The 22,758-nt window shown below is 36.7% G+C and overlaps 1 protein-coding gene across 5 annotated transcripts in view; it reads left to right on the top strand.

Annotated features, from left to right (window-relative positions):
• The window catches only part of DISP1 (dispatched RND transporter family member 1), a 207,214-nt gene that overhangs the window by 137,348 nt on the left and 47,108 nt on the right, over positions 1–22,758 (top strand). For 3 of the 5 annotated variants that reach the window (XM_032638237.1, XM_032638218.1, XM_032638209.1), the window contains one exon: positions 18,350–18,875. In XM_032638237.1, coding sequence (XP_032494128.1) covers positions 18,367–18,875 — 509 coding nt within the window. In that variant the 5' untranslated portion in view covers positions 18,350–18,366. Of the gene's footprint in view, positions 1–4,936; positions 5,070–18,349; positions 18,876–22,758 lie in introns of those variants that run through there. The other 2 variants (XM_032638228.1, XM_032638246.1) reach the window with 2 other exon arrangements.

Genomic DNA, 22,758 nt, shown 5'->3' with positions numbered 1-22,758 from the left:
AGCAAGTTTAGGGGAGACCTTTGAAAGGCTGGCACAGTAAAAGGCTTGTAAAGTAAATAAATGCTGACTATCAGATATGTATGAAGAAAGTGCAAAGCAAGGAAAACTAGAAGAGGACACGGTTAAGGACTCCAGGGCTGGAGGTTACTATGACGGTGAAGAGCAGATTCTTTGGATATCAGACTGTGGAAGGTAAGCAAGGTGATAACACTTTCATTTGTAAGAATTGTAGCTTTTGGAGGTAGGGTTTTCAACAGGAAATGAGATTTACAAAGAAGTGATAAGATTTTAAAATGTAAATTCAGGTGAGAGGAATATGTAAGACTGACACACGTATTTCCACCTTGATGGAAAGGAATTTAAGCATCAGTTATTTTGTTTCTGCTTCAATTTGCTTGCATTATGGTCTTTGCTCCAAACTCACTGACTCAACTTTGACTGTATAGTTTTTTTCTTAATCCAAATTTGAATAGTAAAACTGGGATTCGTTTTATCCATTTGAGTGGTATCCAAATTCAAAAAAACTGAAATCAGAGTCGAGAGGGACCTGTGAGATTATTTCATCTAATGTATGGACTTTGTAAGTAGGAGGCCCTAACCTCTGGATTAAGTGACTGGTTCAAGGTTACAGAGCTAGTGAGTGGCAGAGCTGAGACTGCACTTTAGGACTCCACTGATTTCCCTGTTCTGGCTCTGACTTGAGCAACATAATAATGTTCTGGGCTGAAGTCTTTAGCGCGTACCTAACAATCTGTACACTAAACACAATGTAGAATATTATCTGAAGAACTTTCCTGTCATTACTTTTCTGAATTTGTACTTTCCAATGACAAAGCTATTGACTTGACCCTACTGAAGTAAAAATCTTGCTGAAGCAGAACTCTACCATCTACCTTAGACCACGGTTTACTCATTCGTAACTGTTTTGACATTTAACACACACACACACAAAGATTAATAGATGGGACTTCTAAATGTCAATAAATATAACAACATCTAGAATCACATTTTGGACTGAGTTCAGATGTGAAAGAGTTTAATGAACCAGCAGGTGTTTTTTTCACTTTTTAAAAAGTACTAACTGTTGTGCCTCTCTGGCCAGCTCTTGTCTCTCTGTCCCTCTCCTGTAACCTTTCCGTGTTCCTAGTAATGAAGAAAGATACCTAAGTAATGTGATCTAAGAAAAAAAGGGATACTGTTTTCAGAGAACCTTAGAACTTTGTAAGGTTATTAGCATTTTCTTTTTCACTTTAGTATGTTGAGAAACATACAAAGAGATAGGAAATAATCTTGATTATTATCTACAAAATAATAATGGATTCCATGTGACAATACCATCAGTATACTTTAAATTGCATTGTAATTGTATTTTAACATAGACCCATTTTTAAATAAAGTGATTAAATGTACAAATCAGTACCTTTGCTAAAAATGGATATAAGAATTTACATGTTTATGAGTTGAGTTCAGGTCTTTGGTTTCTGTGACATCTTAACTAATTTAAGAGGTTTCTTGAAGTAATTTATGGGATCCACAACTCTAGAACCTTTGTTTACATCTCTTGCAGTAACACGCACAATGAAATGGGATTAGCTGTTTTAATAAACTAAACCAAAGTACTATTCAGATGATCGAAGAATGTTAAAAATACCTTCATTTTCATTTAAATTCTGTAATTCCTTTTGGGGGATTTTTAGGTACTACAGCATTTGGCATACATATGGCATGAAACCAGCATACCCTAAGATTTCAGGGACTGACTCTTCAATATATTTACTTGAGTAAATACTTCTCCTTTTCCCTCCCTCCCTCCCTGTCTTTTTCATCCCCAAGACTGGCTCTTTTCTAGGTAAATTTAGAAGATACAGAGATGAAAATTACCTTTCCTACCCTCTAAAAGTTCATACACTGTCTTTAATACACTGGTTCTCAAAATGTGGGTTTCAGACCAGCAGAGTCAGCATCACCTGCGGACACGCAGAAAAGCAAATTCTCCGGCCCCATCCCAGACCTCAGAATCAGAATCTTCGGGGATGAGACACAGCAATCTGCCTCCTCCCAAACCTTCTAGGAGATTCTGATGCACATTCAAATTTGAGAACCATTGGGCTAATGGCTAGAATATTATACCTTCCTTATTTTCCTATCAAGATAGAATCCACGTACCACAAAATTCACCATTTTAAAGTGTATAGTTCAATGGGTTTTACTGTATTCACAAAGCTATGCAACCATGATCACTATCTAATTCTAGAACATTTTTATCACCCCAAAAGAAACTCCAACTCTATTAGCAGTCGCTCCCTGTCCTCTGTCTCCATCCCCTAACCCCTGGCATCCACTAATCTACTTTCTATCTCTATGGATTTGACTATCCTGGATATTTCATGTAAATGGAATCATACAGTATGTGACATTTTGTGTGTGGCTTTCACTTAGCATGGTGTTTTCAAGGTCCATCCATGTTGTACCATGTATCAGTGCTTTATTCCTTCTTATGGCTGGATAATATTCCATTGTATGTGTGTACCACATTTTGCTCATCCATTCATCATTTGATGGACATCTGAGTTGATTCCTTGGTTGTTGTGAATAATGCTGCTATGAACATTCATTACAAGTTTTTTATGAACATACGTTTTCAATTCTCTTGGGTATATATACAGTCAATTCTCCTCATTTGCAGTAGTTACATTCTTTAAAGTCTCTGCAGACACTGAATTAGTGAATACTGAATCATGGTTAGGTTCCTTCAAGACTCTGGTCACATTTTTGACATACAGTCAATACATGACCTTGCTTTGTGTGTGTTTCTGTTTAAAGTTACCTTATCTAATATATGTTGTTGATTCATTAACATTGAACTCACATCCAACAGCACCATTAACTCATGCCTAAGTAAACTTATCTAACACATGTATTTTCTCTGTAAGGAACATCACAGCCTTCTTGAGCTTAGGAACACTAGACAGCACTGCACGTGACACTTTAGGGCCATTTTAAACAGTGAAATTGCCAACAAAAGCACAAAAATGTGAAAAACATGGCACCAAAATAGACTGCAAAAGGAACACTTGTTTTCAGTGTGAGAACTGAAACAAGAAGGCAGTGTGTCACCTTGTTCAACCTCACCTGGGAACATGTTTATTGGAAGACTCAAATTTTCCCCTACTCTGTGTATGTACATGTCTGAAGGACTGAGAAACACCGTGAGGATTATTTTGGGATCACAAATTTTAGCATGTAGGCAAATATGCAAATACGGAATCCACAAATAATGAGGATCAAGTGTACCTGGAGTGAAATTGCTGTGTCATATGGTAACTCTATGTTTAATTTTCTGAGGGACTGCTGGACCATTTTCCACAGTGGCTATACCATTTTATGTTCCCACCAGCAGTGTATGATGTTCCAGTTCTTCCATATCCTTGCCAGTATTTGTTCCCTCTCTCCCTCCTTCTCTTATTTTTTTTTTTTTTTTTTTTTTTTTTTTGCGGTACGCGGGCCTCTCACTGCTGTGGCCTCTCCCATCGCGGAGCACAGGCTCCGGACGCGCAGGCTCAGCAGCCATGGCTCATGGGCCCAGCCGCTCCGCGGCATGTGGGATCTTCCCAGACCAGGGCACGAACCCACGTCCCCCGCACCGGCAGGCGGACTCGGACTCCCAACCACTGCGCCACCAGGGAAGCCCCTGTTTCTTCTTTTGATTATAGCTATCCTAGTGGATGTCAAGTAGTTTTTCATTGTGGTTTTAATTTGCACTCTTTAATAACTAGTGATGTTGAACATCTTTTTTATGTGCATTATTAGCCATTTGGATATTTTCTTTAGAAAAATCTCTATTCCAAAACCTTGCCTATTTTTAAATTGGATTATTTGCCTTTTTATTGCTGATTTGTAAGTTTTTTATGCTTACTAGCCTTTTAGTTATATGGTTTGCAAATATTTTCTCCCATTCTGTAGGTTTTCTTTTCACTTTCTTGATAATGTTTTTTGATGTACAAAAGTTTTTTTTTATTTTGATGAAGTCCAATTTTACCTATTTTTTTCTTTGATTACTCATGTTATCGTCTTTAATTTTGAAATTGCTATCAGTACAGCCTGTTAAAAGAGTTGTTTATACGTTTTTATTAAAGAAGTCATGAAAAGTTAGATTTCATGGATGCAGTAAATGATCACTTATTTGCCAATGGATGTCATGTGTAAATTTAAAGCATTTGTTTGCAGGTTTTTGTAAGGTTTTTATGTTGTTGTGGCTGTGAAATTTTTAATACTGGCATCAATAGGACCACAAATTTCTAAAAAAGCAGTGTCAAATTCATGTAACAAACTGTTTTTGTTTAGGAAAATTGAAGAGAAACACAACTGCTTTAAATAATACTTTCCTTTTTAATAGACAAGACTCTGCCTCTTTTAAAAATTATGAACTTTCTGCCTTAAAGGCAAAGTCTCAAGAGCCATTTGTGAAAGAACACAAGAATCCCCGGAACTTGGAAATAAACACGGATTGGTGTTTATTTGTGTTACTTTAAATGCAGTAGCCCTATGTGTCAGAAAACTGAATCTGTAACACTTAAGTTAGCCTAAGCAAGCAAATAATATCAGCTAGCATGGCTTTAATCTACTAAGTAACTTTAAATCCAAAAGATCAAAGGAAGTTATAACTAAAAACAGTCCTTCGTGCAATTTCCCTGTAGAAGCAGGAAAAGGCTAGAAATTACATGTCACCTTCATATCCTGGCTTGCTGACCTTGTGCTCAGATCAAGCCCCTCTGTATGCCAGCTGTTACCATTATTGAGACCTTGCCCCCAGGGGTTAAGGAGGAGAAAAACTCTCCTGTCCTATAGGAGAGCAAATACGGAAAGTTCCAGCCCCGAACGAACATGCTTAATTCAAAGCAATCTGCATGTGCTTGTCATTCCGTCTGTCCCGCCGCTCCGAGGAGCTACTCCTGAGACTCCCTGGTCGCTCTCTGTGTGCTCTGTTCCTGCGGCCAGTTTCGGCTGTGGCCACTGCAATCATTTGCAGACCAAACTGAACCAGGGACGTTTCTTCTTTTAACATAAAGGTAATACATTTACTCATGCTTCTGTGAATGTGTTATTTGGGGAGAATTTATTTAAAAACTGAACTTTGCTGTGCGCTTCTTGAATTGAATTTAAAATTCCAGCTCACAATTTTTTTTCAGTGTAAGCTTTGAACGGCATCTGAATGCATTAAAATCTTACGAAGTTTTTTTGAATGATAGTCTAGCACAGTAAGGTAAGGTAAGTTGTTTCTTAAGGTTTATTCAAATGTGCTTTTTTTATGAAGTTGGGAAGAAACTTTAGATTTCAAGTTGTTTAGCTGTTTCATGATTTGAAATTCTTCTTTAACCACTATCTAGATCAGAAGTTGGAAAATATGTGCTTCTCTCATCGCCAGTTGGTAGAAAAATAGATGTAGGATCGTAGGAATCACTTTAACCACTTTTGTGAATTAAACATTGTAAGAAAATAGTAAAATATTAACATCTTCCAACTTATAAAAAGAGAAGTTGAGGGAAGATATACACTTGCGAGCCAAACTTCCACAGCAAGTTTAATTTTTATCAATGTTCATTTTAAATACACATCTCGCTATACACCCTCAAGTTGTTTTTGAGGTGATTAAACGTTTCGTGCGTTGTATTCATTTTAATGGTGGCAATGACAGCTACATTATAATTGTATTTACTACATAAAGTAGAAATCAGAATGTATTTGCCATATTTACTTTTGCTTAAAATTAGAATGGATAATTTACATGTGACTAGTAGAAAATTTCAAACTGGTTTAGCTTATGAAATATTTGTATGTTTTGTAGTAAAATGTAAAATTTTTTAAAACCAAGTGGATAAAAATTTGGCAAGAACCGAGGTATTTCATGCAAATCATTGACTGACCATAAATGACTTTCTTCAGGGATAATGCAAGAAATAGAGAGCATACTTTACAATTTGCTAAAATTTTCTTTAACAGGTATTCCTGTTGAAAGGAAAAGAATGAATATGTCCTTTTTACCCACAAGAGGGTTATTTTAGATGAGAATTTATAATTTAAGAAAACTCTAATTCCCTTTGATGGCTGGGAAGTCACTAAACTATGTAAATAAACTCTAGAGTGTTCCACTGGTAGTGGCTTTACTACTTCCCATGGTTTTAATGTCTGCTGACACCTTTCTACTTTTTAAAATGTTAAATAGTCTTGGCATTATTTTTTAAAAATTATGTCTCTTAATAAACTATCTTAGGATGCTTTCTTTGCCAAATCTTAAATATTGGAGTATTTTATCGGATGATTATACTTCATTTGTCAGTTTTTGTTTTAGTATACAAAGATAAGGCAGAGTATTTTTTATGTATCTTCCATGCTTCATATAGCTTACATCTTAGGTGTGAATTATAGAATTGTGAGCATGAACTATTTGCATTGATTATGAAAAACTATGTAATGTTTAAGTGTCTGAAATGAATGACCTACAAAGTAGTTTAGTAAATACATGTTAACCTTGCCTCAGTCTGGGAAATGATATATATTATAAAATGGTTTCATTCCACATTTTACTCTAATCCCAGTTGTCTTTTTAGTTTGTATTGAACCACTCAATGCTTTTTTGGCAACTGGGGAAATCTGCTTTTCAGTGCCTGCTGTGTACCAATTCTTTACCTTTCATTCTAACTACTTTCATTTCTGGGATTGGATCAGAGCACCCTCAACAGTTCAACTCTTATAACTCTCTTATAGCTCAGTATGGGTGATGGACAGCCTTGACACACTGACTGTATGAACATTTCCAGTTTTTCAAAAATTACAATTCCTGATCACATCCTAACACGGGAAATAAAACGGTGTTTAGGATCAAGGCAAATGAACTGCTTAACTTCTCAGCCTTTTGGAAAAAATATAAAACAAAGCAACTAAATATATGAGAAAAGCAAGACTTGGGGAAGAGCGTGGCCCTTTGTTCTCTCTCTCTTAATTTCTATTCTTTTATCATTTTAATCACTATTCAACAGGCTCACTTATTTCAGGCTCGCATATTAGATTCGAAGAAAACTATTCACAATAGTTTTTATTATATGCTGTCTAAATAAGGACATTCACCTATTTATATTATATGCTGTCTAAATAAGGACGTTCACCTATTTAACTGAAAAATACGATTTAATTACCTTTGTGAGCCAACAAGAATCCCACTTGAACAATGTAGATGGAATTTCAGTTCACCTAATGTATACAAGAAAGCAAACAGCAGAATGCACAAGCATTTATAAGGATAATTTAAGTAAGGAATAGAAAAAATTTATGAAAGCTGTACCCAGACTCTTGCTAAGAGCTACTTTACTGATCCAATTCAAATATTTGATGTTTTTCTAAGCTGAAAGTAAATCTCAGTGTCCTTTCAGTAAAAGGATGTCTTCAATTGTCTCATACAAATACCTTGAGATATGTTTCCCAAGTTGCTCAGTAGACTGAGGGATACCCCTGAGACTTGATTTGCTGGACTCTGCAGGGAAGAACCCATTTGGGGAGCTGCTCTAGGAAATTTGATTTGCTACTTCTCAAACTTCACAAAACAGCAGGGAGTGGAGCCTGGTGTCAGATACTTAGCATTGGTGGGAAAAGCTTAGATAATTCTAAGTGTAATATGAAGAAACAACAGGTTACCATCTAAATCAAACAACTTTCATGTGCTTTATGGTGATTGATTTCAGTTTTTGTCTTTATGGAAGACGTTTTTTAAAAATCCCTTCACATTGTTTTGCCTCATAATACGTGCATGTAGAATTTTCTTATTTGATTTATCTCGGTGATGGTTTTTTCCTTTGAGCTTCTAAATTTTGAGGGCTATGAGATGTGTAAAGTATTAAACATTCATGGTGTCTTTAGACATGCTTGTGATCTGTTCAACAACATGAGTTAAACTCAGTCATATGATCCTGTTTCTACTGGGGAAGAGCTATAGTGATACAGATAGATTGCTCAATGTTTTGTGATTTCAGTTGAGGCAGAATAGTTTCAGATGAAATCTTACGGCCTAAAGCTAAACCTATCACATCTTGGGGGTCCTGTTTATTACCAAAGCATCTTGTGATTAATTCTTTTTTTACTAGGATGTGAGGCTAGATAGGAGGCCTGGTGTCTGGAGGTTGTCTGACTCTAGAATTGAAACGTTTAAAATGCAATCAGAAGTATTTTTTCTTTTCTTTTTCCTTTTCTTTTTCTCTTTTTTTTCTTCCTTCCTTCCTTCTTTCCTTCCTCCTCTCTCTCTCTCTCTCTCTCTCTCTCTCTCTTTCTTTCTTTTTCTTTCTTTTTTTGGCACAAAACTTTAGGGAACATCCTCTTTTAATAGAGACGCTTGGGACTTCATACTGGATACTGACCAGGGGTTGGGGAGATATTTTTTCTTGAGGGTTCAATAAACTTGTTAGTCCAATTGGCTATACCCTAAACTCTATCCAAATGATCTATAGGTACTTGAGACTGTGTGACAAGTTGTTTTGTGTTTCCACAACATTGTCCCACATGAATTCCACACTGTTGTCTCTCAAACTAATGTCTTATTAAGGATTTCTCTTCCCTGCACCTTTGTCCCCACCCTTATAATGTCAAGGGTAACCCCAAAAGAAGTAAAGCTAATCCAAATACTATAATACATGTCTAACATGGAGTACCAGGTCCAAATGTTTCTGAATATACAGCAGTATTCTGCATTTCAAGCAATATTTTCTGAACCAATATGGAATATTTTGAGTGGCAGTTGCTTGCTCTTATAAATTGATCAGCATTAATTAAGTAAAGTATAAATCAGTCGTTCTGAACCCTAGCTGCACATTAGAATCATCTGGGGAGCATTTAAAACTGCTAATGTCCACACCGCATTACAATATGAATTAAATCATAACGTCTGGGGCCAGGGCCCTGTGTCTGTAATTTTTTTTCATATTACTGAAGTGATTCTAGTGTGCAGAATGGGTTGAAACCACTGTAATAGACTTGTAGCTTTGTGAATATTTGTTATATTTATTGTGTTCCCTTCAAGACTTGCAGCAGAGTCCAAATGGATGTCTCAGCTGATTCTTGAGTTAAATAACAACTTTTTAGTGGGCTTTCTAGAATTTTTTTTGAAAGACCAGAGATCGACATTTCTGACTATAGAAACTTCTCTAGTTTTATTTTGTATATTCTTAGTTATGCAAATGAACATAAACCTTCAGACTTAGGGTTAAAAGAAATTATTGCAGCTTTATAGAATTGAAACTCATTCATATCTTTGAAATAGGAACTCAAAGGTAAAAGAATACTTTCTCTTTCTCTTTTTTAAGGGTATTGATGCTTATGGATATAACACTTGTTGTAAGTGTGGGGAGAAGTGGTGAATATTTTGTGGAATGATAAATTTGGTGGAGGAACTTGGAAAAGAGATCTCTGAAAACTGCTTTAATAACTGCAATATAGTGATACTGCTCTTGAAATATATATTTAGGTAGATAAGTGTTTATGCTAAAAAGATAATGTTCTCGACTATCATTTATCCCAGACTGTAAAAGATAAACTTTATTTTACACCCACATTTCTCTTCCCACAGAGACCTTCTACCAAAGGTACATTAAACATAAAATGTGAGAAAAATGAGCCTGACGTTTCCACAGCCCTGAAATTCCTATCATTCACCCCATAAGTATAAATCTCAGCCTTGATAACCTAATTCATATCTAGCAATAAGACTGCTTTCCAAATTCAGTGTCTTCAGGTTGGCTATGGCACATACACTATAATATCTTCCTAATGTTTTTTAACTCTTATCTATCAATATAGTTCTGTAAATCTGGGCAAGGGGAAAACTGTATCTGTCAATTTTAATTTTTCTTCTGTATCATTAAGCTGTTTGTAAATATTATGAATGGTTTTTGTAAAAGTAAAACATGTAATTATAGTTTATCTTTATTGGTGCCTTTACCTATACATCTTGCGTATAATCATATTTAAAAGAGGTTATATAAAAATGTTAGGTATATTTCATTTTCAAAGATGATGTTTGTTAGCATAAGTTGAAACTGCCTTCTTGATAATATAAATTTAGGGCTTCCCTGGTGGCACAGTGGTTGAGAGTCCGCCTGCTGATGCAGGGGACACGGGTTCGTGCCCCGGTCCGGGAAGATCCCACATGCCGCAGAGTGTCTGGGCCCGTGAGCCATGGCCACTAAGCCTGCGCGTCCGGAGCCTGTGCTCCGCAACAGGAGAGGCCACAACAGTGAGAGGCCCACGTAACACACACAAAAAAAAAAAAAAAAAAAAAATTAATAGACAACAGTGAGTTTTCATTGTAGAAGAATGGTGATCCCTTATTTTCAGATTTCCTAGAACACAACAGTTTTGCTTTCTCGTAGTGTGATGCAAAGCATAGTAATACCTACGGGGTTCTATTAAAATGTTATTAAGTGGTATAGATTCTCAAATGTAATATTGTTTCTTTGAGAAATGGCTTCTAATTTATTGCAGTTTATGATTAAGGGGAATGATAGCAGTAGTACCTAATAGCTGTAGAATTCTTTGCAACATATAAAAGGCTTATAGGTGATAAATGAAGATACTTAAAGTGTTCTTATTGAAGGAGAGTTTAATTGTAGAAAGTTCATGAACTCAAAGAAAAATAAGAAAATTTAATTCATCTCAGAAGGAGAGAAGATTATGTTTCTTTATTTAAGACTATACTTTTTAGTTCCTTAAGAGGGCCTGATTCTTTGATTAAAGATACCGATTTTGCTGTCAGGTCACAATTACATTATTTTGAAATAGTCCAGACACTACATGACAACAAAGATTAATCCATTGTCTTGCTTTTCAGGTTTGGATAATATGATACATGGGTAGATAGCACTTCTTTTAATTCAGTGAAATATGTCTCTGACACTCTTGAATGCTGAATTATACCTTTTAAAACTGTCTTGGGAAATATTGAATTCAGAGGATATTTTTCACGTGGACCTTCAGACTGAATTCTATATCAGTAGCCTCTAGTGGTCCTATAAAAGCCAGTTGAACTTGGCATTGCCCTAGAAGCATCTTGAGGTTGGTTGAAAAGCCTCACTTTCAGAGACATGCTGGTCTAAGATTGAATCCCAATCATGTGATTTGCATTAGTTACACTGTAATATTTTTGACCCTCAGTTTTCTCTATAATGGGTTTAATAAAATCTTCATAGAGGTATTGTGAGGAAAGTGTCTGACACAGTGAGATGATAAAAGAACATTTTAATAGCCTTTTGAAGGGAAATATATTCCTAGAGAAAAAACCTGGCTGATGTCCTTCTACCATCCAGCTTTCACAGTCCCATTCTAGAAGATGCCACAAATATACTTCTTTGTCTGTTTCTCTGGTGCATTTACAGCAGCTGTTTTTTCTCTTGCCATAGCACTAGATATTAATAGGGCATCTTGGTACCAGTGATAAGAAATGAGACCATCATTTTAGGATAAGTATCAAGCAATTTTAGGGGACCAATTTCATATTAAAACAGGTTTGGTGCATAATGAATACAGGTACTCCCAAACTGCCTTTATAACTGGTATGAAAAAAAGACTTCAGGTATCTCCAATATCTAGTACCACTTGAGAGAAAAAGATTGTCTCACCCAGTTAACTGGGCAAGGTGCTTCAATCCATATACATTACACTAAAAAGATTAAAATCTGATTGGTTGTTATTTCTATGTACACAACAATTTAGGAGTCCTGAAATAAGCCATAATTAAACTTGGTTATCAATTAGAACCTCTGCTATTAAAATCTGTTACTTTTCTGTTTTAATTAGAAAAACAGGACTTTATTTCTCTGTTAACTGGTATCATTTCACTACTTGTTGCATCCATTCTGCTTTAATTTGGCATCATTTTGCCATTACTTAGGCCTGATTCTCTTGTAGCCTCCTAGTTTGTGCATTTGCCTTGCTACACAAAGTGTGTTCCAGGGACCAACGGTATGGGCTTGTTGTTGGAAGATTCTTGTCCCACTCCAGATGGATTGTATCAGAATCTACATTTTAGCAACATCCCCAAGTGATCCCTATGCTTGAGAAACACTGTTATCAGTGTTTTGTATTTTGTCTAGTGAAACTGTGTTATAGGGAACATCACTTCTGAAAAAGATGATTGGCTACAATATGGGATCTTGTTTTTGATTCAGTCTTGCCATTTATTGTTAAGTTAGATGTTATGAATCTGATGAAGCAAAGGGTTATTCTGGAATACATTATCTAAGCTTATGGAATGTAGTTTAGCAGAAAGCCCTCAAAACCTCAGCATCAGACTTCCTGGCCTTACCATCTGAGACTCTGTGTCTCAAGTTTTCTTTTGCAAAGTAGAGCGGTAATGCCTGCCACACCTGTTTTTCTGAGGGCTATTAGGAGGATAACTCAAGTGAGATCATGTGTGTGAAAGTGTTTGGCAATACCGCAGAGGTGTACCAGTATAACTGTTGATACGGATGAAGATGTTGTTCCTTCAGGCTATCTGAGCCCTGCATTTGTCAAGGATAGTGATGGCTTTGCTGAGTGGTTACTGTGGTAATTGGAACATGTCTGTGTATTCTCTTCAACATTACCTCTAGATTTTAACTTGACAGTTTTCTGGCCACAAAAACAGTTATGGCTTCCAATTGCAAGGAGCTACTAAGAGGCTTTCATAACGCTTTTTGGATGTTGAGCCACCTAAATAGTTTGATGGCATCTTTTGGGTAAATTGTGTGTCATTAGCCTATTTTCACATGTAATATGTTGATGAATAAAATTTCCATAATTCCAGCAGTTCCTACTATGATTATACTTTTAAGTCTTTGAAGCAGGGTAATTTCCTTTGATCTTATAGGGGTAAGTGTCCTGAGCCCAGAGTAGGATGTAATTGTTTGAACCTTCTAATCACATGAGCTCTGATGACTTTTCTCTTTACATGTGATGGAAATGCCTCTATATTTCTTCTCTGTATTCTCTGTTTAATGCTTATGAAACTAGTATGATACTTTTGGTTCATAGATAACTTTGGTCCAACAAATAATAATTTATGTTTCCCAAAATTTGGAAGCTGGGAGATAAGATATATTGAAAACCTTTTTCTGAATAGTTTGTATTCATCTGTTCTTGCTCCTTAAATCCTTTTTCATTTCCTGCTTTATCCAGTTATTTGATATATTGTGTAGGGTGCTATTGTAAGAAAGCAGATATATACTGGAAGACAAACAATTAAAAATGCATCCAGTGAAGAGATGACTGTTTACCCTTTAAGGTGAAATAACTTTGCTTCTGTTTTTGCATTTTAATAATAGTTATCTTCTGTTCATTGTTAGTCACTGTGCTAGAAACTTTATATGTTGTTTCATTAATATTTTATTACTATGAAGATGGCACATTTGTAGTAAAAGTTGCAAGCGGTACAGAAAGTAAAATGTGAAAGTCTTCTCTACCCTTCCAAATGGCCCAGTCCAACTCTCCAGCAGGAAACAATGTTAGCATTTTCTTATGTCCTTCTAGAAATTATCTGTGTATATACTAACCATACATGTGTGTTTCCGCCACTTTTTTAATGAAATGGATTCATACCACATAGGCTCTTCTGCAGTTAGGTTTTATTCACACATGAAGATGTACTTTGGACTTCTTTCCCTAGCAATAATCCTGATTTAATTCATTCTTTTTTGTTGTGCAGAGTACCCAAGGTATGGATATTACAGAATATAAGTCCCTTATTGATAAGTTAGGTGGTTTCCATTGTTTTTTTGTTTTCATTGTTACAAGCAGTGGTGCAGTCAGCATCTTTATCCAGACATTTATCTTTACACATTGTTCAAGTATATCCAAAGGGTAAACTCCTAGTAGAATTGTGAGTCAAAGGATGAGGGTATTTCAGATTTTGATCAGTAGTGCCATGTTGCTCTTTTAGAAGGTTGCACTAATTTGCATTTCAAACAAATTTAACTCTAAGAAGAATCAAGACTTAGAGACTCTAAGAATGTAAGTAACTTGACCTAGGTTCTCAAAGTTAGTAACCCGTAGAGTCAGCTTTCAAATTCAGACCCACCCAGGTCATTTCTTCTAAGCCACAGATATCTCTGATGCCATTTTAAAACATAATTTCAGCTTTGGAACTAGGAAGCATCACTCCATATTTTTTTATATTCTCATCACTCAGTCAAGCAATAATAATAATTCTTCCATTGTAAATACATAGCCCTTTATGGTTTTCAAAATATTTTTACATCCTCATAGTAATCCTACGAGGTGGACACTGGTTCCCATCCTGATTTCTACATGTGAAGAGCTGAGGCTCAAAGAAAAATATCTTAAATTTTAAAATGTAATCAAAAGATGGTCTTTGGCCAAAGGCCTTATAGTCAGTCCCCAAACAGCTAAAGCACTCAGGACATAAAAATGCTAGTATAGAAAAGGTGAAATGGGAAGTGTGAGATTAGTGGCTTCGGATGTATTGATATTGGCATGTTATATTCATGAGCAACAGGAAATACACTAAAATATCTGGCCATGGGGCTCCATCACACCTCAAGCCAGTGTCTCAAGAATAGCTTTCTTTTGGCAGTCCCTGTGTGTTATGGCCCTGGGGAAAACAGGCGATTTCAACAAAGCTCTTTTAAAATTGTTCATTATATTTGATCCAAAGCTTATTTTAAACTTCCCGCATAAATACTATTATCACTGCATTTATAATCACATAGCATTACATTTATCCCAATAATTCATTTTTATGATGTTGAATCTTCCACTCTCTCATCTCTTTTCCTGTTCTCTCAGGCTCAGACCAATTTTTTTTCTCATTTGTCTCATTTCTAAAGAAATAAGGTCTTTCTCTGTGTGGCCTTAAGGTCAACTCTTAACTTTATTTATTTATTTATTTATTTTCGCTGTACGAGGGCCTCTCACTGTTGTGGCTTCTCCCGTTGCGGAGCACAGGCTCCGGACGCGCAGGCTCAGCGGCCATGGCTCACGGGCCCAGCCGCTCCGCGGCATGTGGGATCTTCCCGGACCGGGGCACGAACCCGTGTCCCCTGCATCGGCAGGCGGACTCTCAACCACTGCGCCACCAGGGAAGCCGTCAACTCTTGACTTTAGATCGAAACTTTGCTGTTCTCCTGGTCACCTGAATTCTTACACAAATACATCCACTGAACTTAATCTGTAAACATTTCTTAGAACAATTTTTGTCTGCTTTTGCTTTTTTATTATTTTTTACTTATAACCCACAACTTATTTATAAAGTCAATTTGATTGTTCCCATTTTATGATTGAAGAAAGTGAATCCTAGAAAGTTTATATGACTTTCTTCAAATAGGAGCCAAAGTCAGAGTTCAAATTATTCTTTACTCTCCACTTGTACCTACTTCATTACAAGAAATCTCCAAGTTACAAAACAAGTTGTGCTCCAGAAATCATTCGTAAGTCAGTTATTTGGCCCTTGAACTGCATTTTACCACACTGGGGAAAAAATGTTATAAATGGTGATTAGGTCCCTTGGCTGGCCTGCAAAAATCTATTTAACTCTTATGTAACTACAGTATGATGCATTTGCAATAAGAATAAGAGAGGATGATAGTTGTAATTCTTGTTACAAAGAAAAAGAAAAATTATTTTTCCTGACGAAAAGCAGATTTAATTAGAAGGTAGGGAAACAGATGAAATTTCGGAGAGTCTAGAGAGGATTTCAGGGTACTTTGATGAGTGTTCCAGGTTGATGGCACTCTGTCTTAAGCCCAGTTTCACTTGAAAACTTTGAGGATTTTTGTTAAATACTTCTCACTAGCGTAACCCACCTGACAGCTGTGATTATAGTCAATAGGACTGATTGAATTGAGTACCAAAAATAGGCTCTCTGAAATGATATTAACCAACCTAGGATGGTCAGAACAAATCGACAAGGTAGAAAAAGTCTCCCTTCTATCCTGATGGAAGGGCCAAGAGGAGGTCTTGATTTTCCCATTCAGCCTAGAGATTGCATCAGCTCTGGTAGCTTGGCTGAGGTCTGAAGAGAAGGCTTGGGAACATGAGTCATGGGTAGAGGCAAGAGAAAGCTTATGCCCTCTGTGATTTCTGTGGAGTATTTGTACAATGAGAGTTTCTAATTCCAAGAAATGGCAATTTATCTCATCAAGCAATTGCTTCTTACATTTTCTAGACTATCTTTCACTTAACCATACAAATAGACATCTTAAATTTCAAACTTTTTAAAAACTCTAGTGCCTTTTTAGATGGCCTTTGATTAATATGTTTTATTGTTTTCAGAACATTTGCATACAGCTTTTTCTTTTGTTAACAACAAAAGGTAGGATATATCCTTCAGTAAAAGGAAGCTTAAGGGAGCAGATCTTGCTGAGATGGCATGTTAAGAAAGTGATGGAAAAAAGATTAGAGTTTCTGCCTCCTGGGTCACTTTAGGGCTCTTACCAGTTTATCTACCTTATCTTCCCACTAGTTGGATAATACTTTTAACTACCAATGCTTTGTGTTGGGGATATCATTTGAGTGTTTTATAGGAGGTGTTTATACCCAGGAGTGATTTACTGAAGAAGAGAGCAACTGTGTTTACTACAATTCAAAATCCTTCTCAGGGACTTCCCTGGCAGTCCAGTGGTTAAGACTTCGTGCTTCCACTGCAGTGGCTGTGGATTCATTCCCTGGTCGGGGAACTAAGATTCCACATGCTGTGTGGGTTGGCCCCCCAATAAATCCTTCTCAATGCTCATTATAAAAGGAAGTCGGGATTGGCAGACTACTTTCCAAAGTGACGGTAAGGCTGATGAGAGAAGTAACATCTGCTTGATTTACATATATGTTTTGATATTTATAAATGCTTTGTCTTTTCCACTACAATAATTTATGAAGAAATTTTTTAATGTCTACATTAATTCTTCCATTTCTTACAGTGTTGATGTTTATATAGCTGAATGGCTGTGTGTGTGTGTGTGTGTGTGTGTGTGTGTGTGTATGTGTGTGTTTGAGTGTTTGATGAGCTCTATCTGAAACGAAAATAAGTCAATACCCCTGTTGAGCAGTTTATAAATTGGGTGAAAATATGCATAGGAATCTTCCTCATGGGTGACCTAGGTTTGTCATTACATGTACTCAGACTGAAAAGAGACGATTTCTTCTAGTACCTGTGTGTCTGACAGAGGTGGGGAGAGACTGGAGAAAGATTTCTCCAGAAGCTGTTTTGTCCACTCAGAAAAATTCCATGCCAGAAGGGTTAGTGAGCCAAACAATGGTTTTCTTTTTTTCTTGTTGGCTTTCACGCGTAGGTTAAATAAACCACTAGCATTTGATGACCTATTTTTCTTATTGCACATTTCCACATTTTGTGTGTATGTTGGTCAGGAGGTGATAAGTGGGCAAGGGGAGAGGAAGAAGGCTGTCTGGTTTTGCCTTTGTTTGTTGACTGGACAGAAAAATATTACTGGTAATTTGAACACTAATTTTTCCTTTACATTGAAGGCCTGGACCCTTTGGTGGAGGGGAAAAACTTAATAACAAAAATCTCACTTGAAGCAAATCCCAGCCATAGTATTCTTTTTCTTATGTGCAAGCATTGCTACCTGTAGGACATGGCATAGAAAACAAATTATTAAGTTCATGGCAACTTATGTGGCATGTTTTATTATTTTTTTAGCATTACATTCAGGTTTAGGGGATAAAACTTTTGCATCTGATATCTTGGTTGCCACAGTTCTTAGCTTAGCTAATTAGTTTTTATTTTCTTTTGTTTATTCTTATTCTAGGACCTGAGTGACTTAGAGGAAAAATCATATTTTCTTGACATTTTTCAAAGACATAAAACATTCTTAAGACTATCCACATTATCTGAACCTACACAACTAATTGCTTCAGAGTAGCCCTTCATTTTGCCCATTATTCCTATATCAGAACACCCCAAGCATGATATTATTGAAAAGCTAAAGAATGATATTGGTATCTTCTGTCTCTTCTACCCCCTTCCCACCCCCATCCTAAAATGTTCTAATTCCTAATGGACACTTGCACATCTAGGATGAGGAGAGAAGACAGGCACTGAAAATAGAGATGGGGCAGGGAGGAAGTGGTCAGTGGGATAGGAGAGGGTTCTCAAGGTGCATGGTGTAGCTGGGAGGAAAGAAGAGGAGGCCTAACCCATGGCTGGTTCTGTTGCAGGTGAGCTGGGCTTCCCCCAGTGCTTTCACAACTCCTGCAAGAACCCTTGTTTTCAAAGAGCTGTTTTAAAATAGTTTTCCTATCTCCTTTACATAATTGCCTACCTGACTGTAACTGGATGATTTTATATCATTTTCTTTCTTAGGATCAAGAAATTGGAGAATGGCTATGAACAACGGAAACAACGATTTTGTGGTTCTGAGCAATGGCAGCATCGCCACCAGTGCTACCAGCGCTAGTCCCCTCACCCCCTGTGATGGAGACCCTGCAGCCCAGCAACTCACCCCCAAAGAAGCGCCCAGAACAAAAGTGAGTCCAAATGGATGCCTGCAAGTTAATGGCACAGTTAAATCATCCTTTCTGCCTTTAGACAACCAAAGAACGCCCCAGATGTTATCCCTGTGCTGCCATCCTTGCCCATACCATCACCCTTTGACTACCCATGACAGTCACCAAGAGTGCCATCCCGAGGCTGGCCCTGCAGCACCTCCTGCTTTGGCCTCGTGTTGCATGCAGCCACACTCAGAGTATTCTGCATCTCTCTGTCCAAACCATTCACCTGTTTATCAGACAACGTGCTGTCTTCAGCCCTCTCCATCCTTCTGCCTGCATCATCCGTGGCCTGACCATTTTCAGCATCAGCCTGTGCCACAGCATATAGCCAACATAAGGTGAGTGGTCCAGTTGTTTTGCTGAACTTTCTCATTCAACTAATTCCACATGAATGTGGTTGTTGGTGTTGATTTCTCCCAAAGGAGGAGACAAAAATGTATCAGGGATGGGAAACCAGTAAAAGTGCATAGTTCAGGATTTCCCTGGCGGTCCAGCGTTTAGGACTCCACGCTTTCACTGCCAAGGGCCCAGGTTCAATCCCTGGTCGGGGAACTAGGATCCCAAAAGCCATGTGGCGTGGCCAAAAAAACCCAAAAACCAAAACAAAACAAAATGCTTATTTTTTGGATTGTGTGAAGCCTACTAAAATGCAAATGAAGTAATATTATATCTGTTTTATCCATTAACTTCTTAGTCAATTAAACCCTTCCTTCCGTTTTCTCCTTCTGTGAACTGGTTAGATGTCCCTGCTAGGCCTTGAATTATAAAGTTCAGTAAAAGGTTTTATTGTTAGTAATTTCTATTATTAAACATGGGGGATAGATATATTTGTGATGAGGCTGCCTAAACAGGAGTCTTATATTTGCTATTATTGATAGTGACCAACATTTACAAAAAAGAAGTACAAAACCAGTTGCTTCCTTATGGGTGTACTCACAATTTCTATTCATGTGCTTTGGGTGACTGTGTAATATGCTGAGATCGTATGAAGGCAACAATTCCTTTTAGCAGATGAAACTATAAATGTGTAGCATAGGGCTTTAAAAAATATTTTTTGTAAAACGTTTTCAGATCCGATAGATTGAAAAGTACTAGAAAAATCTCTATCATTGCCAGTTCTCCTTCCCATTTCAGGCCATAGTTTCTCTGATATGTTCTTTCCAGCTATTTTTTCTGTGGGTAAGTTAAATCACATGTACTGCAGGTGAGCAATGGTGATATATTTTTAAAAATACTGAATACTTTATAGAGACCAGGAATTATTTCACATTTTTTGGTAATAAAAAGTCTAAAAAGAGCTAGAAGAGAGCCTTCTCATTGAATATTAGGGTATCATTTATATACAGGGAAATGCACATATTTAAGTATATAGTTTGATCAGTTTTGACAAATGTATACACTAGTATAATGCACACCTTGGTCGGATGTAGAACATTTCTGTCACCCCAGGAAGTTCCTTTATGCCACTTCTTAGTCATTCCTTCTCTCTTCACCAGAAGCACTGTTCTGAGTTCTGTTACCATAAATTATTTTGTTTGCTCTGAAACTTCGTATGAATGGAATCATACAGTAGATACTCTTTTGTGTCTGGCAATTTTGACTCGTAACATTTTTGAGACTGTCTAATTGCTATGTGTATTAGTTTCCCTTTTTATTGCTGAGTAGTAATCCATTGTATGCATATAGCATATTCACTTTTAATTAAAGAGTGAGTGCAGACTTCCAGTTCTAAAATAAATGTCATGAGGATGTAATATACAGCATGGTGACCATAGCTAATAATACTGTATTGTATAGCTGAAAGTTGCTAAGAGAGTAGATCTTAAAAGTTCTCATCACAAGAAAAAAGATTTTGTAAATGTGTGTGGTAATGGATGTTAACGAGACTTATCGTGGTGATCATTTTGCAATATATACAAATATCGAATCATTGCGTTGTACACCTGAAACTAATGTAAGGTTATATGGCAATTATATATCAAGTTTTAAAAAAGTCACATCCAGACAGGGATTAAGTAATAAATACTTTTCACCTTCATCAGATTTTAGATGCTGCTGAGATTATCTGGTTTCACTCTTTTGAAAAGAGAGGAAGAGAAAGATGGGGAAAATGACAAGGGGGGTGGGGGGCAGGGGGAGTCTTCTCTAGCATGTTTCTACAGTTTCTGAATACATTTTTCCATATTAGATGTGAGAGTCTTTTAGTTTATAGAACTATAAAAAAAACACTCACCAAAGCCATTTCTTAGAAGATCAGTCCTGACAGCATTGTGCTACATGGCCAGTTTTAGACTCTTTCCACTTTGAATGAAACAGTGTAAGTGGTTAGTTTTGAAATTATATGGTCATAAATATTGATGTTTCAGAATCATAAATTATATGGTTGCAGGATGTGAGATGAGAGAGAATTCTACATTTTGAAGCTGATCCCTCCTTTAAAAAACTTCACGAAGTAGTAAAACAACGGATAAGTAACCAATTGTTTCAATATGATAGGCATTGTCAGTATTTTCAGGACTTTGGCTTAGCATTTCTGAATGACCTAATTTTAAAGGAATGAGTGTCCTATATACATACAACTTTAAATAGAATGGCATTAAAAAACAAACTGATAAAAAAGTGCCATATTTGTCCATCAGGAACAGTTGTAGAGGACACTGGAATTTTATGTGAGAAATCTTTCATATTAGAATTTTATCTCAAGAATTTGAGCCTTTTGACAAACTGCAACAGACATAGAATCTTTTTAAAGATGCCTGCGAAGGAATGGTATGTGTCCAGTTGTGTATATTACATACTTTATTGTAAAATGTGTGCTCCCAGAAACTCTTCCCTATCTGCTACATTTATGGATTTACATAATCAACAATATTTACTGAAGATTTGTACGTGCCAGGCACCAAAGATGTAGTTCTAAATGAGATGAGACTTTATTTTTTCCTTCATAGAGCTATAAGCTAGTAGGAAGGGAGACAGAAAAGCAAATAGGCAGCTACAATATTGTGATAAGAGATACCAAGGAGGGACATACAGGGATGAAAATGAAAAACATTACAAATGGAGAAGAGGTTGTCTTGTAGACAGTGGGAATAGTTTGTGTAAAGATTTATAAAGTAGTGTGAACACAGCTCCAGCATAGCTGAGTATGACTAGGCCCTGAAGGAACAAAGAGTAATAGCAAGGGGAGAGGTATATTGGGATTAAATCCTGAGGGGCATTGTGAATCCCATTAGGAGATCTCAGGACTTTATCCTGAGGCCAGTGGAGAGGCACTATAGATTTTTGTGTGTGCACGACGTTTTTATTATGAAAAAATATGTAGAACATTAAATTTATCATTTGAACCATTTGTAAGTGTACAATTCAGTAGCATTAAGTACATTCACATTGTTGTGCAACCATCACCACCCTCCTTTCTCCAGAACATTCTTCATCTGCCCAAACTGAAACTCCATACCCATTAAACAATAATTTCCCGTTCTTCCCTCCCCCAGCCCCTGTCAACCACCGTTCTATTTTCTATCTCCGTGAATTTGGCTATTCTAGGTACCTCATATAAGTGGAATCGTACAGTGTTTGTTCTTTTATGCCTGTCTGGTTTCACTTAGCATACTGTCTTCAAGGCTTATCCAAGTCATAGCATGTATCAAAATTTTCTTCTTCTGTAAGGCTGAATAATATCCCATTGTATGTATATACCACATTATGTTTATCCATTTATCTGTCGATGGACACTTGGATTGCTCCACCTTTAGGCTATTGTGAATGATGTTGCTGTGAACACATGTATAAATGTCTGTTTGAGTTCCTGCTTTCACTTCTTTTGGTTATATACCCAGAAGTGCAATTACTGGATCATATGGTAATCATATGTTTAACTTCTTGAGGAACCACCAGACTGTTTCCACAGCTGCTGTGCACATCCTTGCTGACAATTGTTCTTTTCTGGTTTTTTTTTTTTTTATTGTTTTATAATAGCCATCCTAATGGGTGTGGCATTACAGATTTTTAAGCAGAAAAGAAACACTATCAGATTCACATTTTAGAGAGGTCCATAAACTGCATGTTGGAGAGTAGATTGAACTGGGTTAGGACTATTGTAGGGAGGAAGACCGTTAGAAGACTTGTTATAGTAATTCAGGTGAGAGCTGGTGGTGACTTGATCCAGGATTTAGAAGTAATTTCAGCTAGAGAGATTTATGAGGTAGAATCTACTAGGTC

Source organism: Phocoena sinus, chromosome 1 (assembly GCF_008692025.1).
Source record: "Phocoena sinus isolate mPhoSin1 chromosome 1, mPhoSin1.pri, whole genome shotgun sequence".
In the NCBI taxonomy this organism is placed as follows: Eukaryota; Metazoa; Chordata; class Mammalia; order Artiodactyla; family Phocoenidae; genus Phocoena; species Phocoena sinus.
This window is presented reverse-complemented; position numbering and strand designations above follow the sequence as displayed.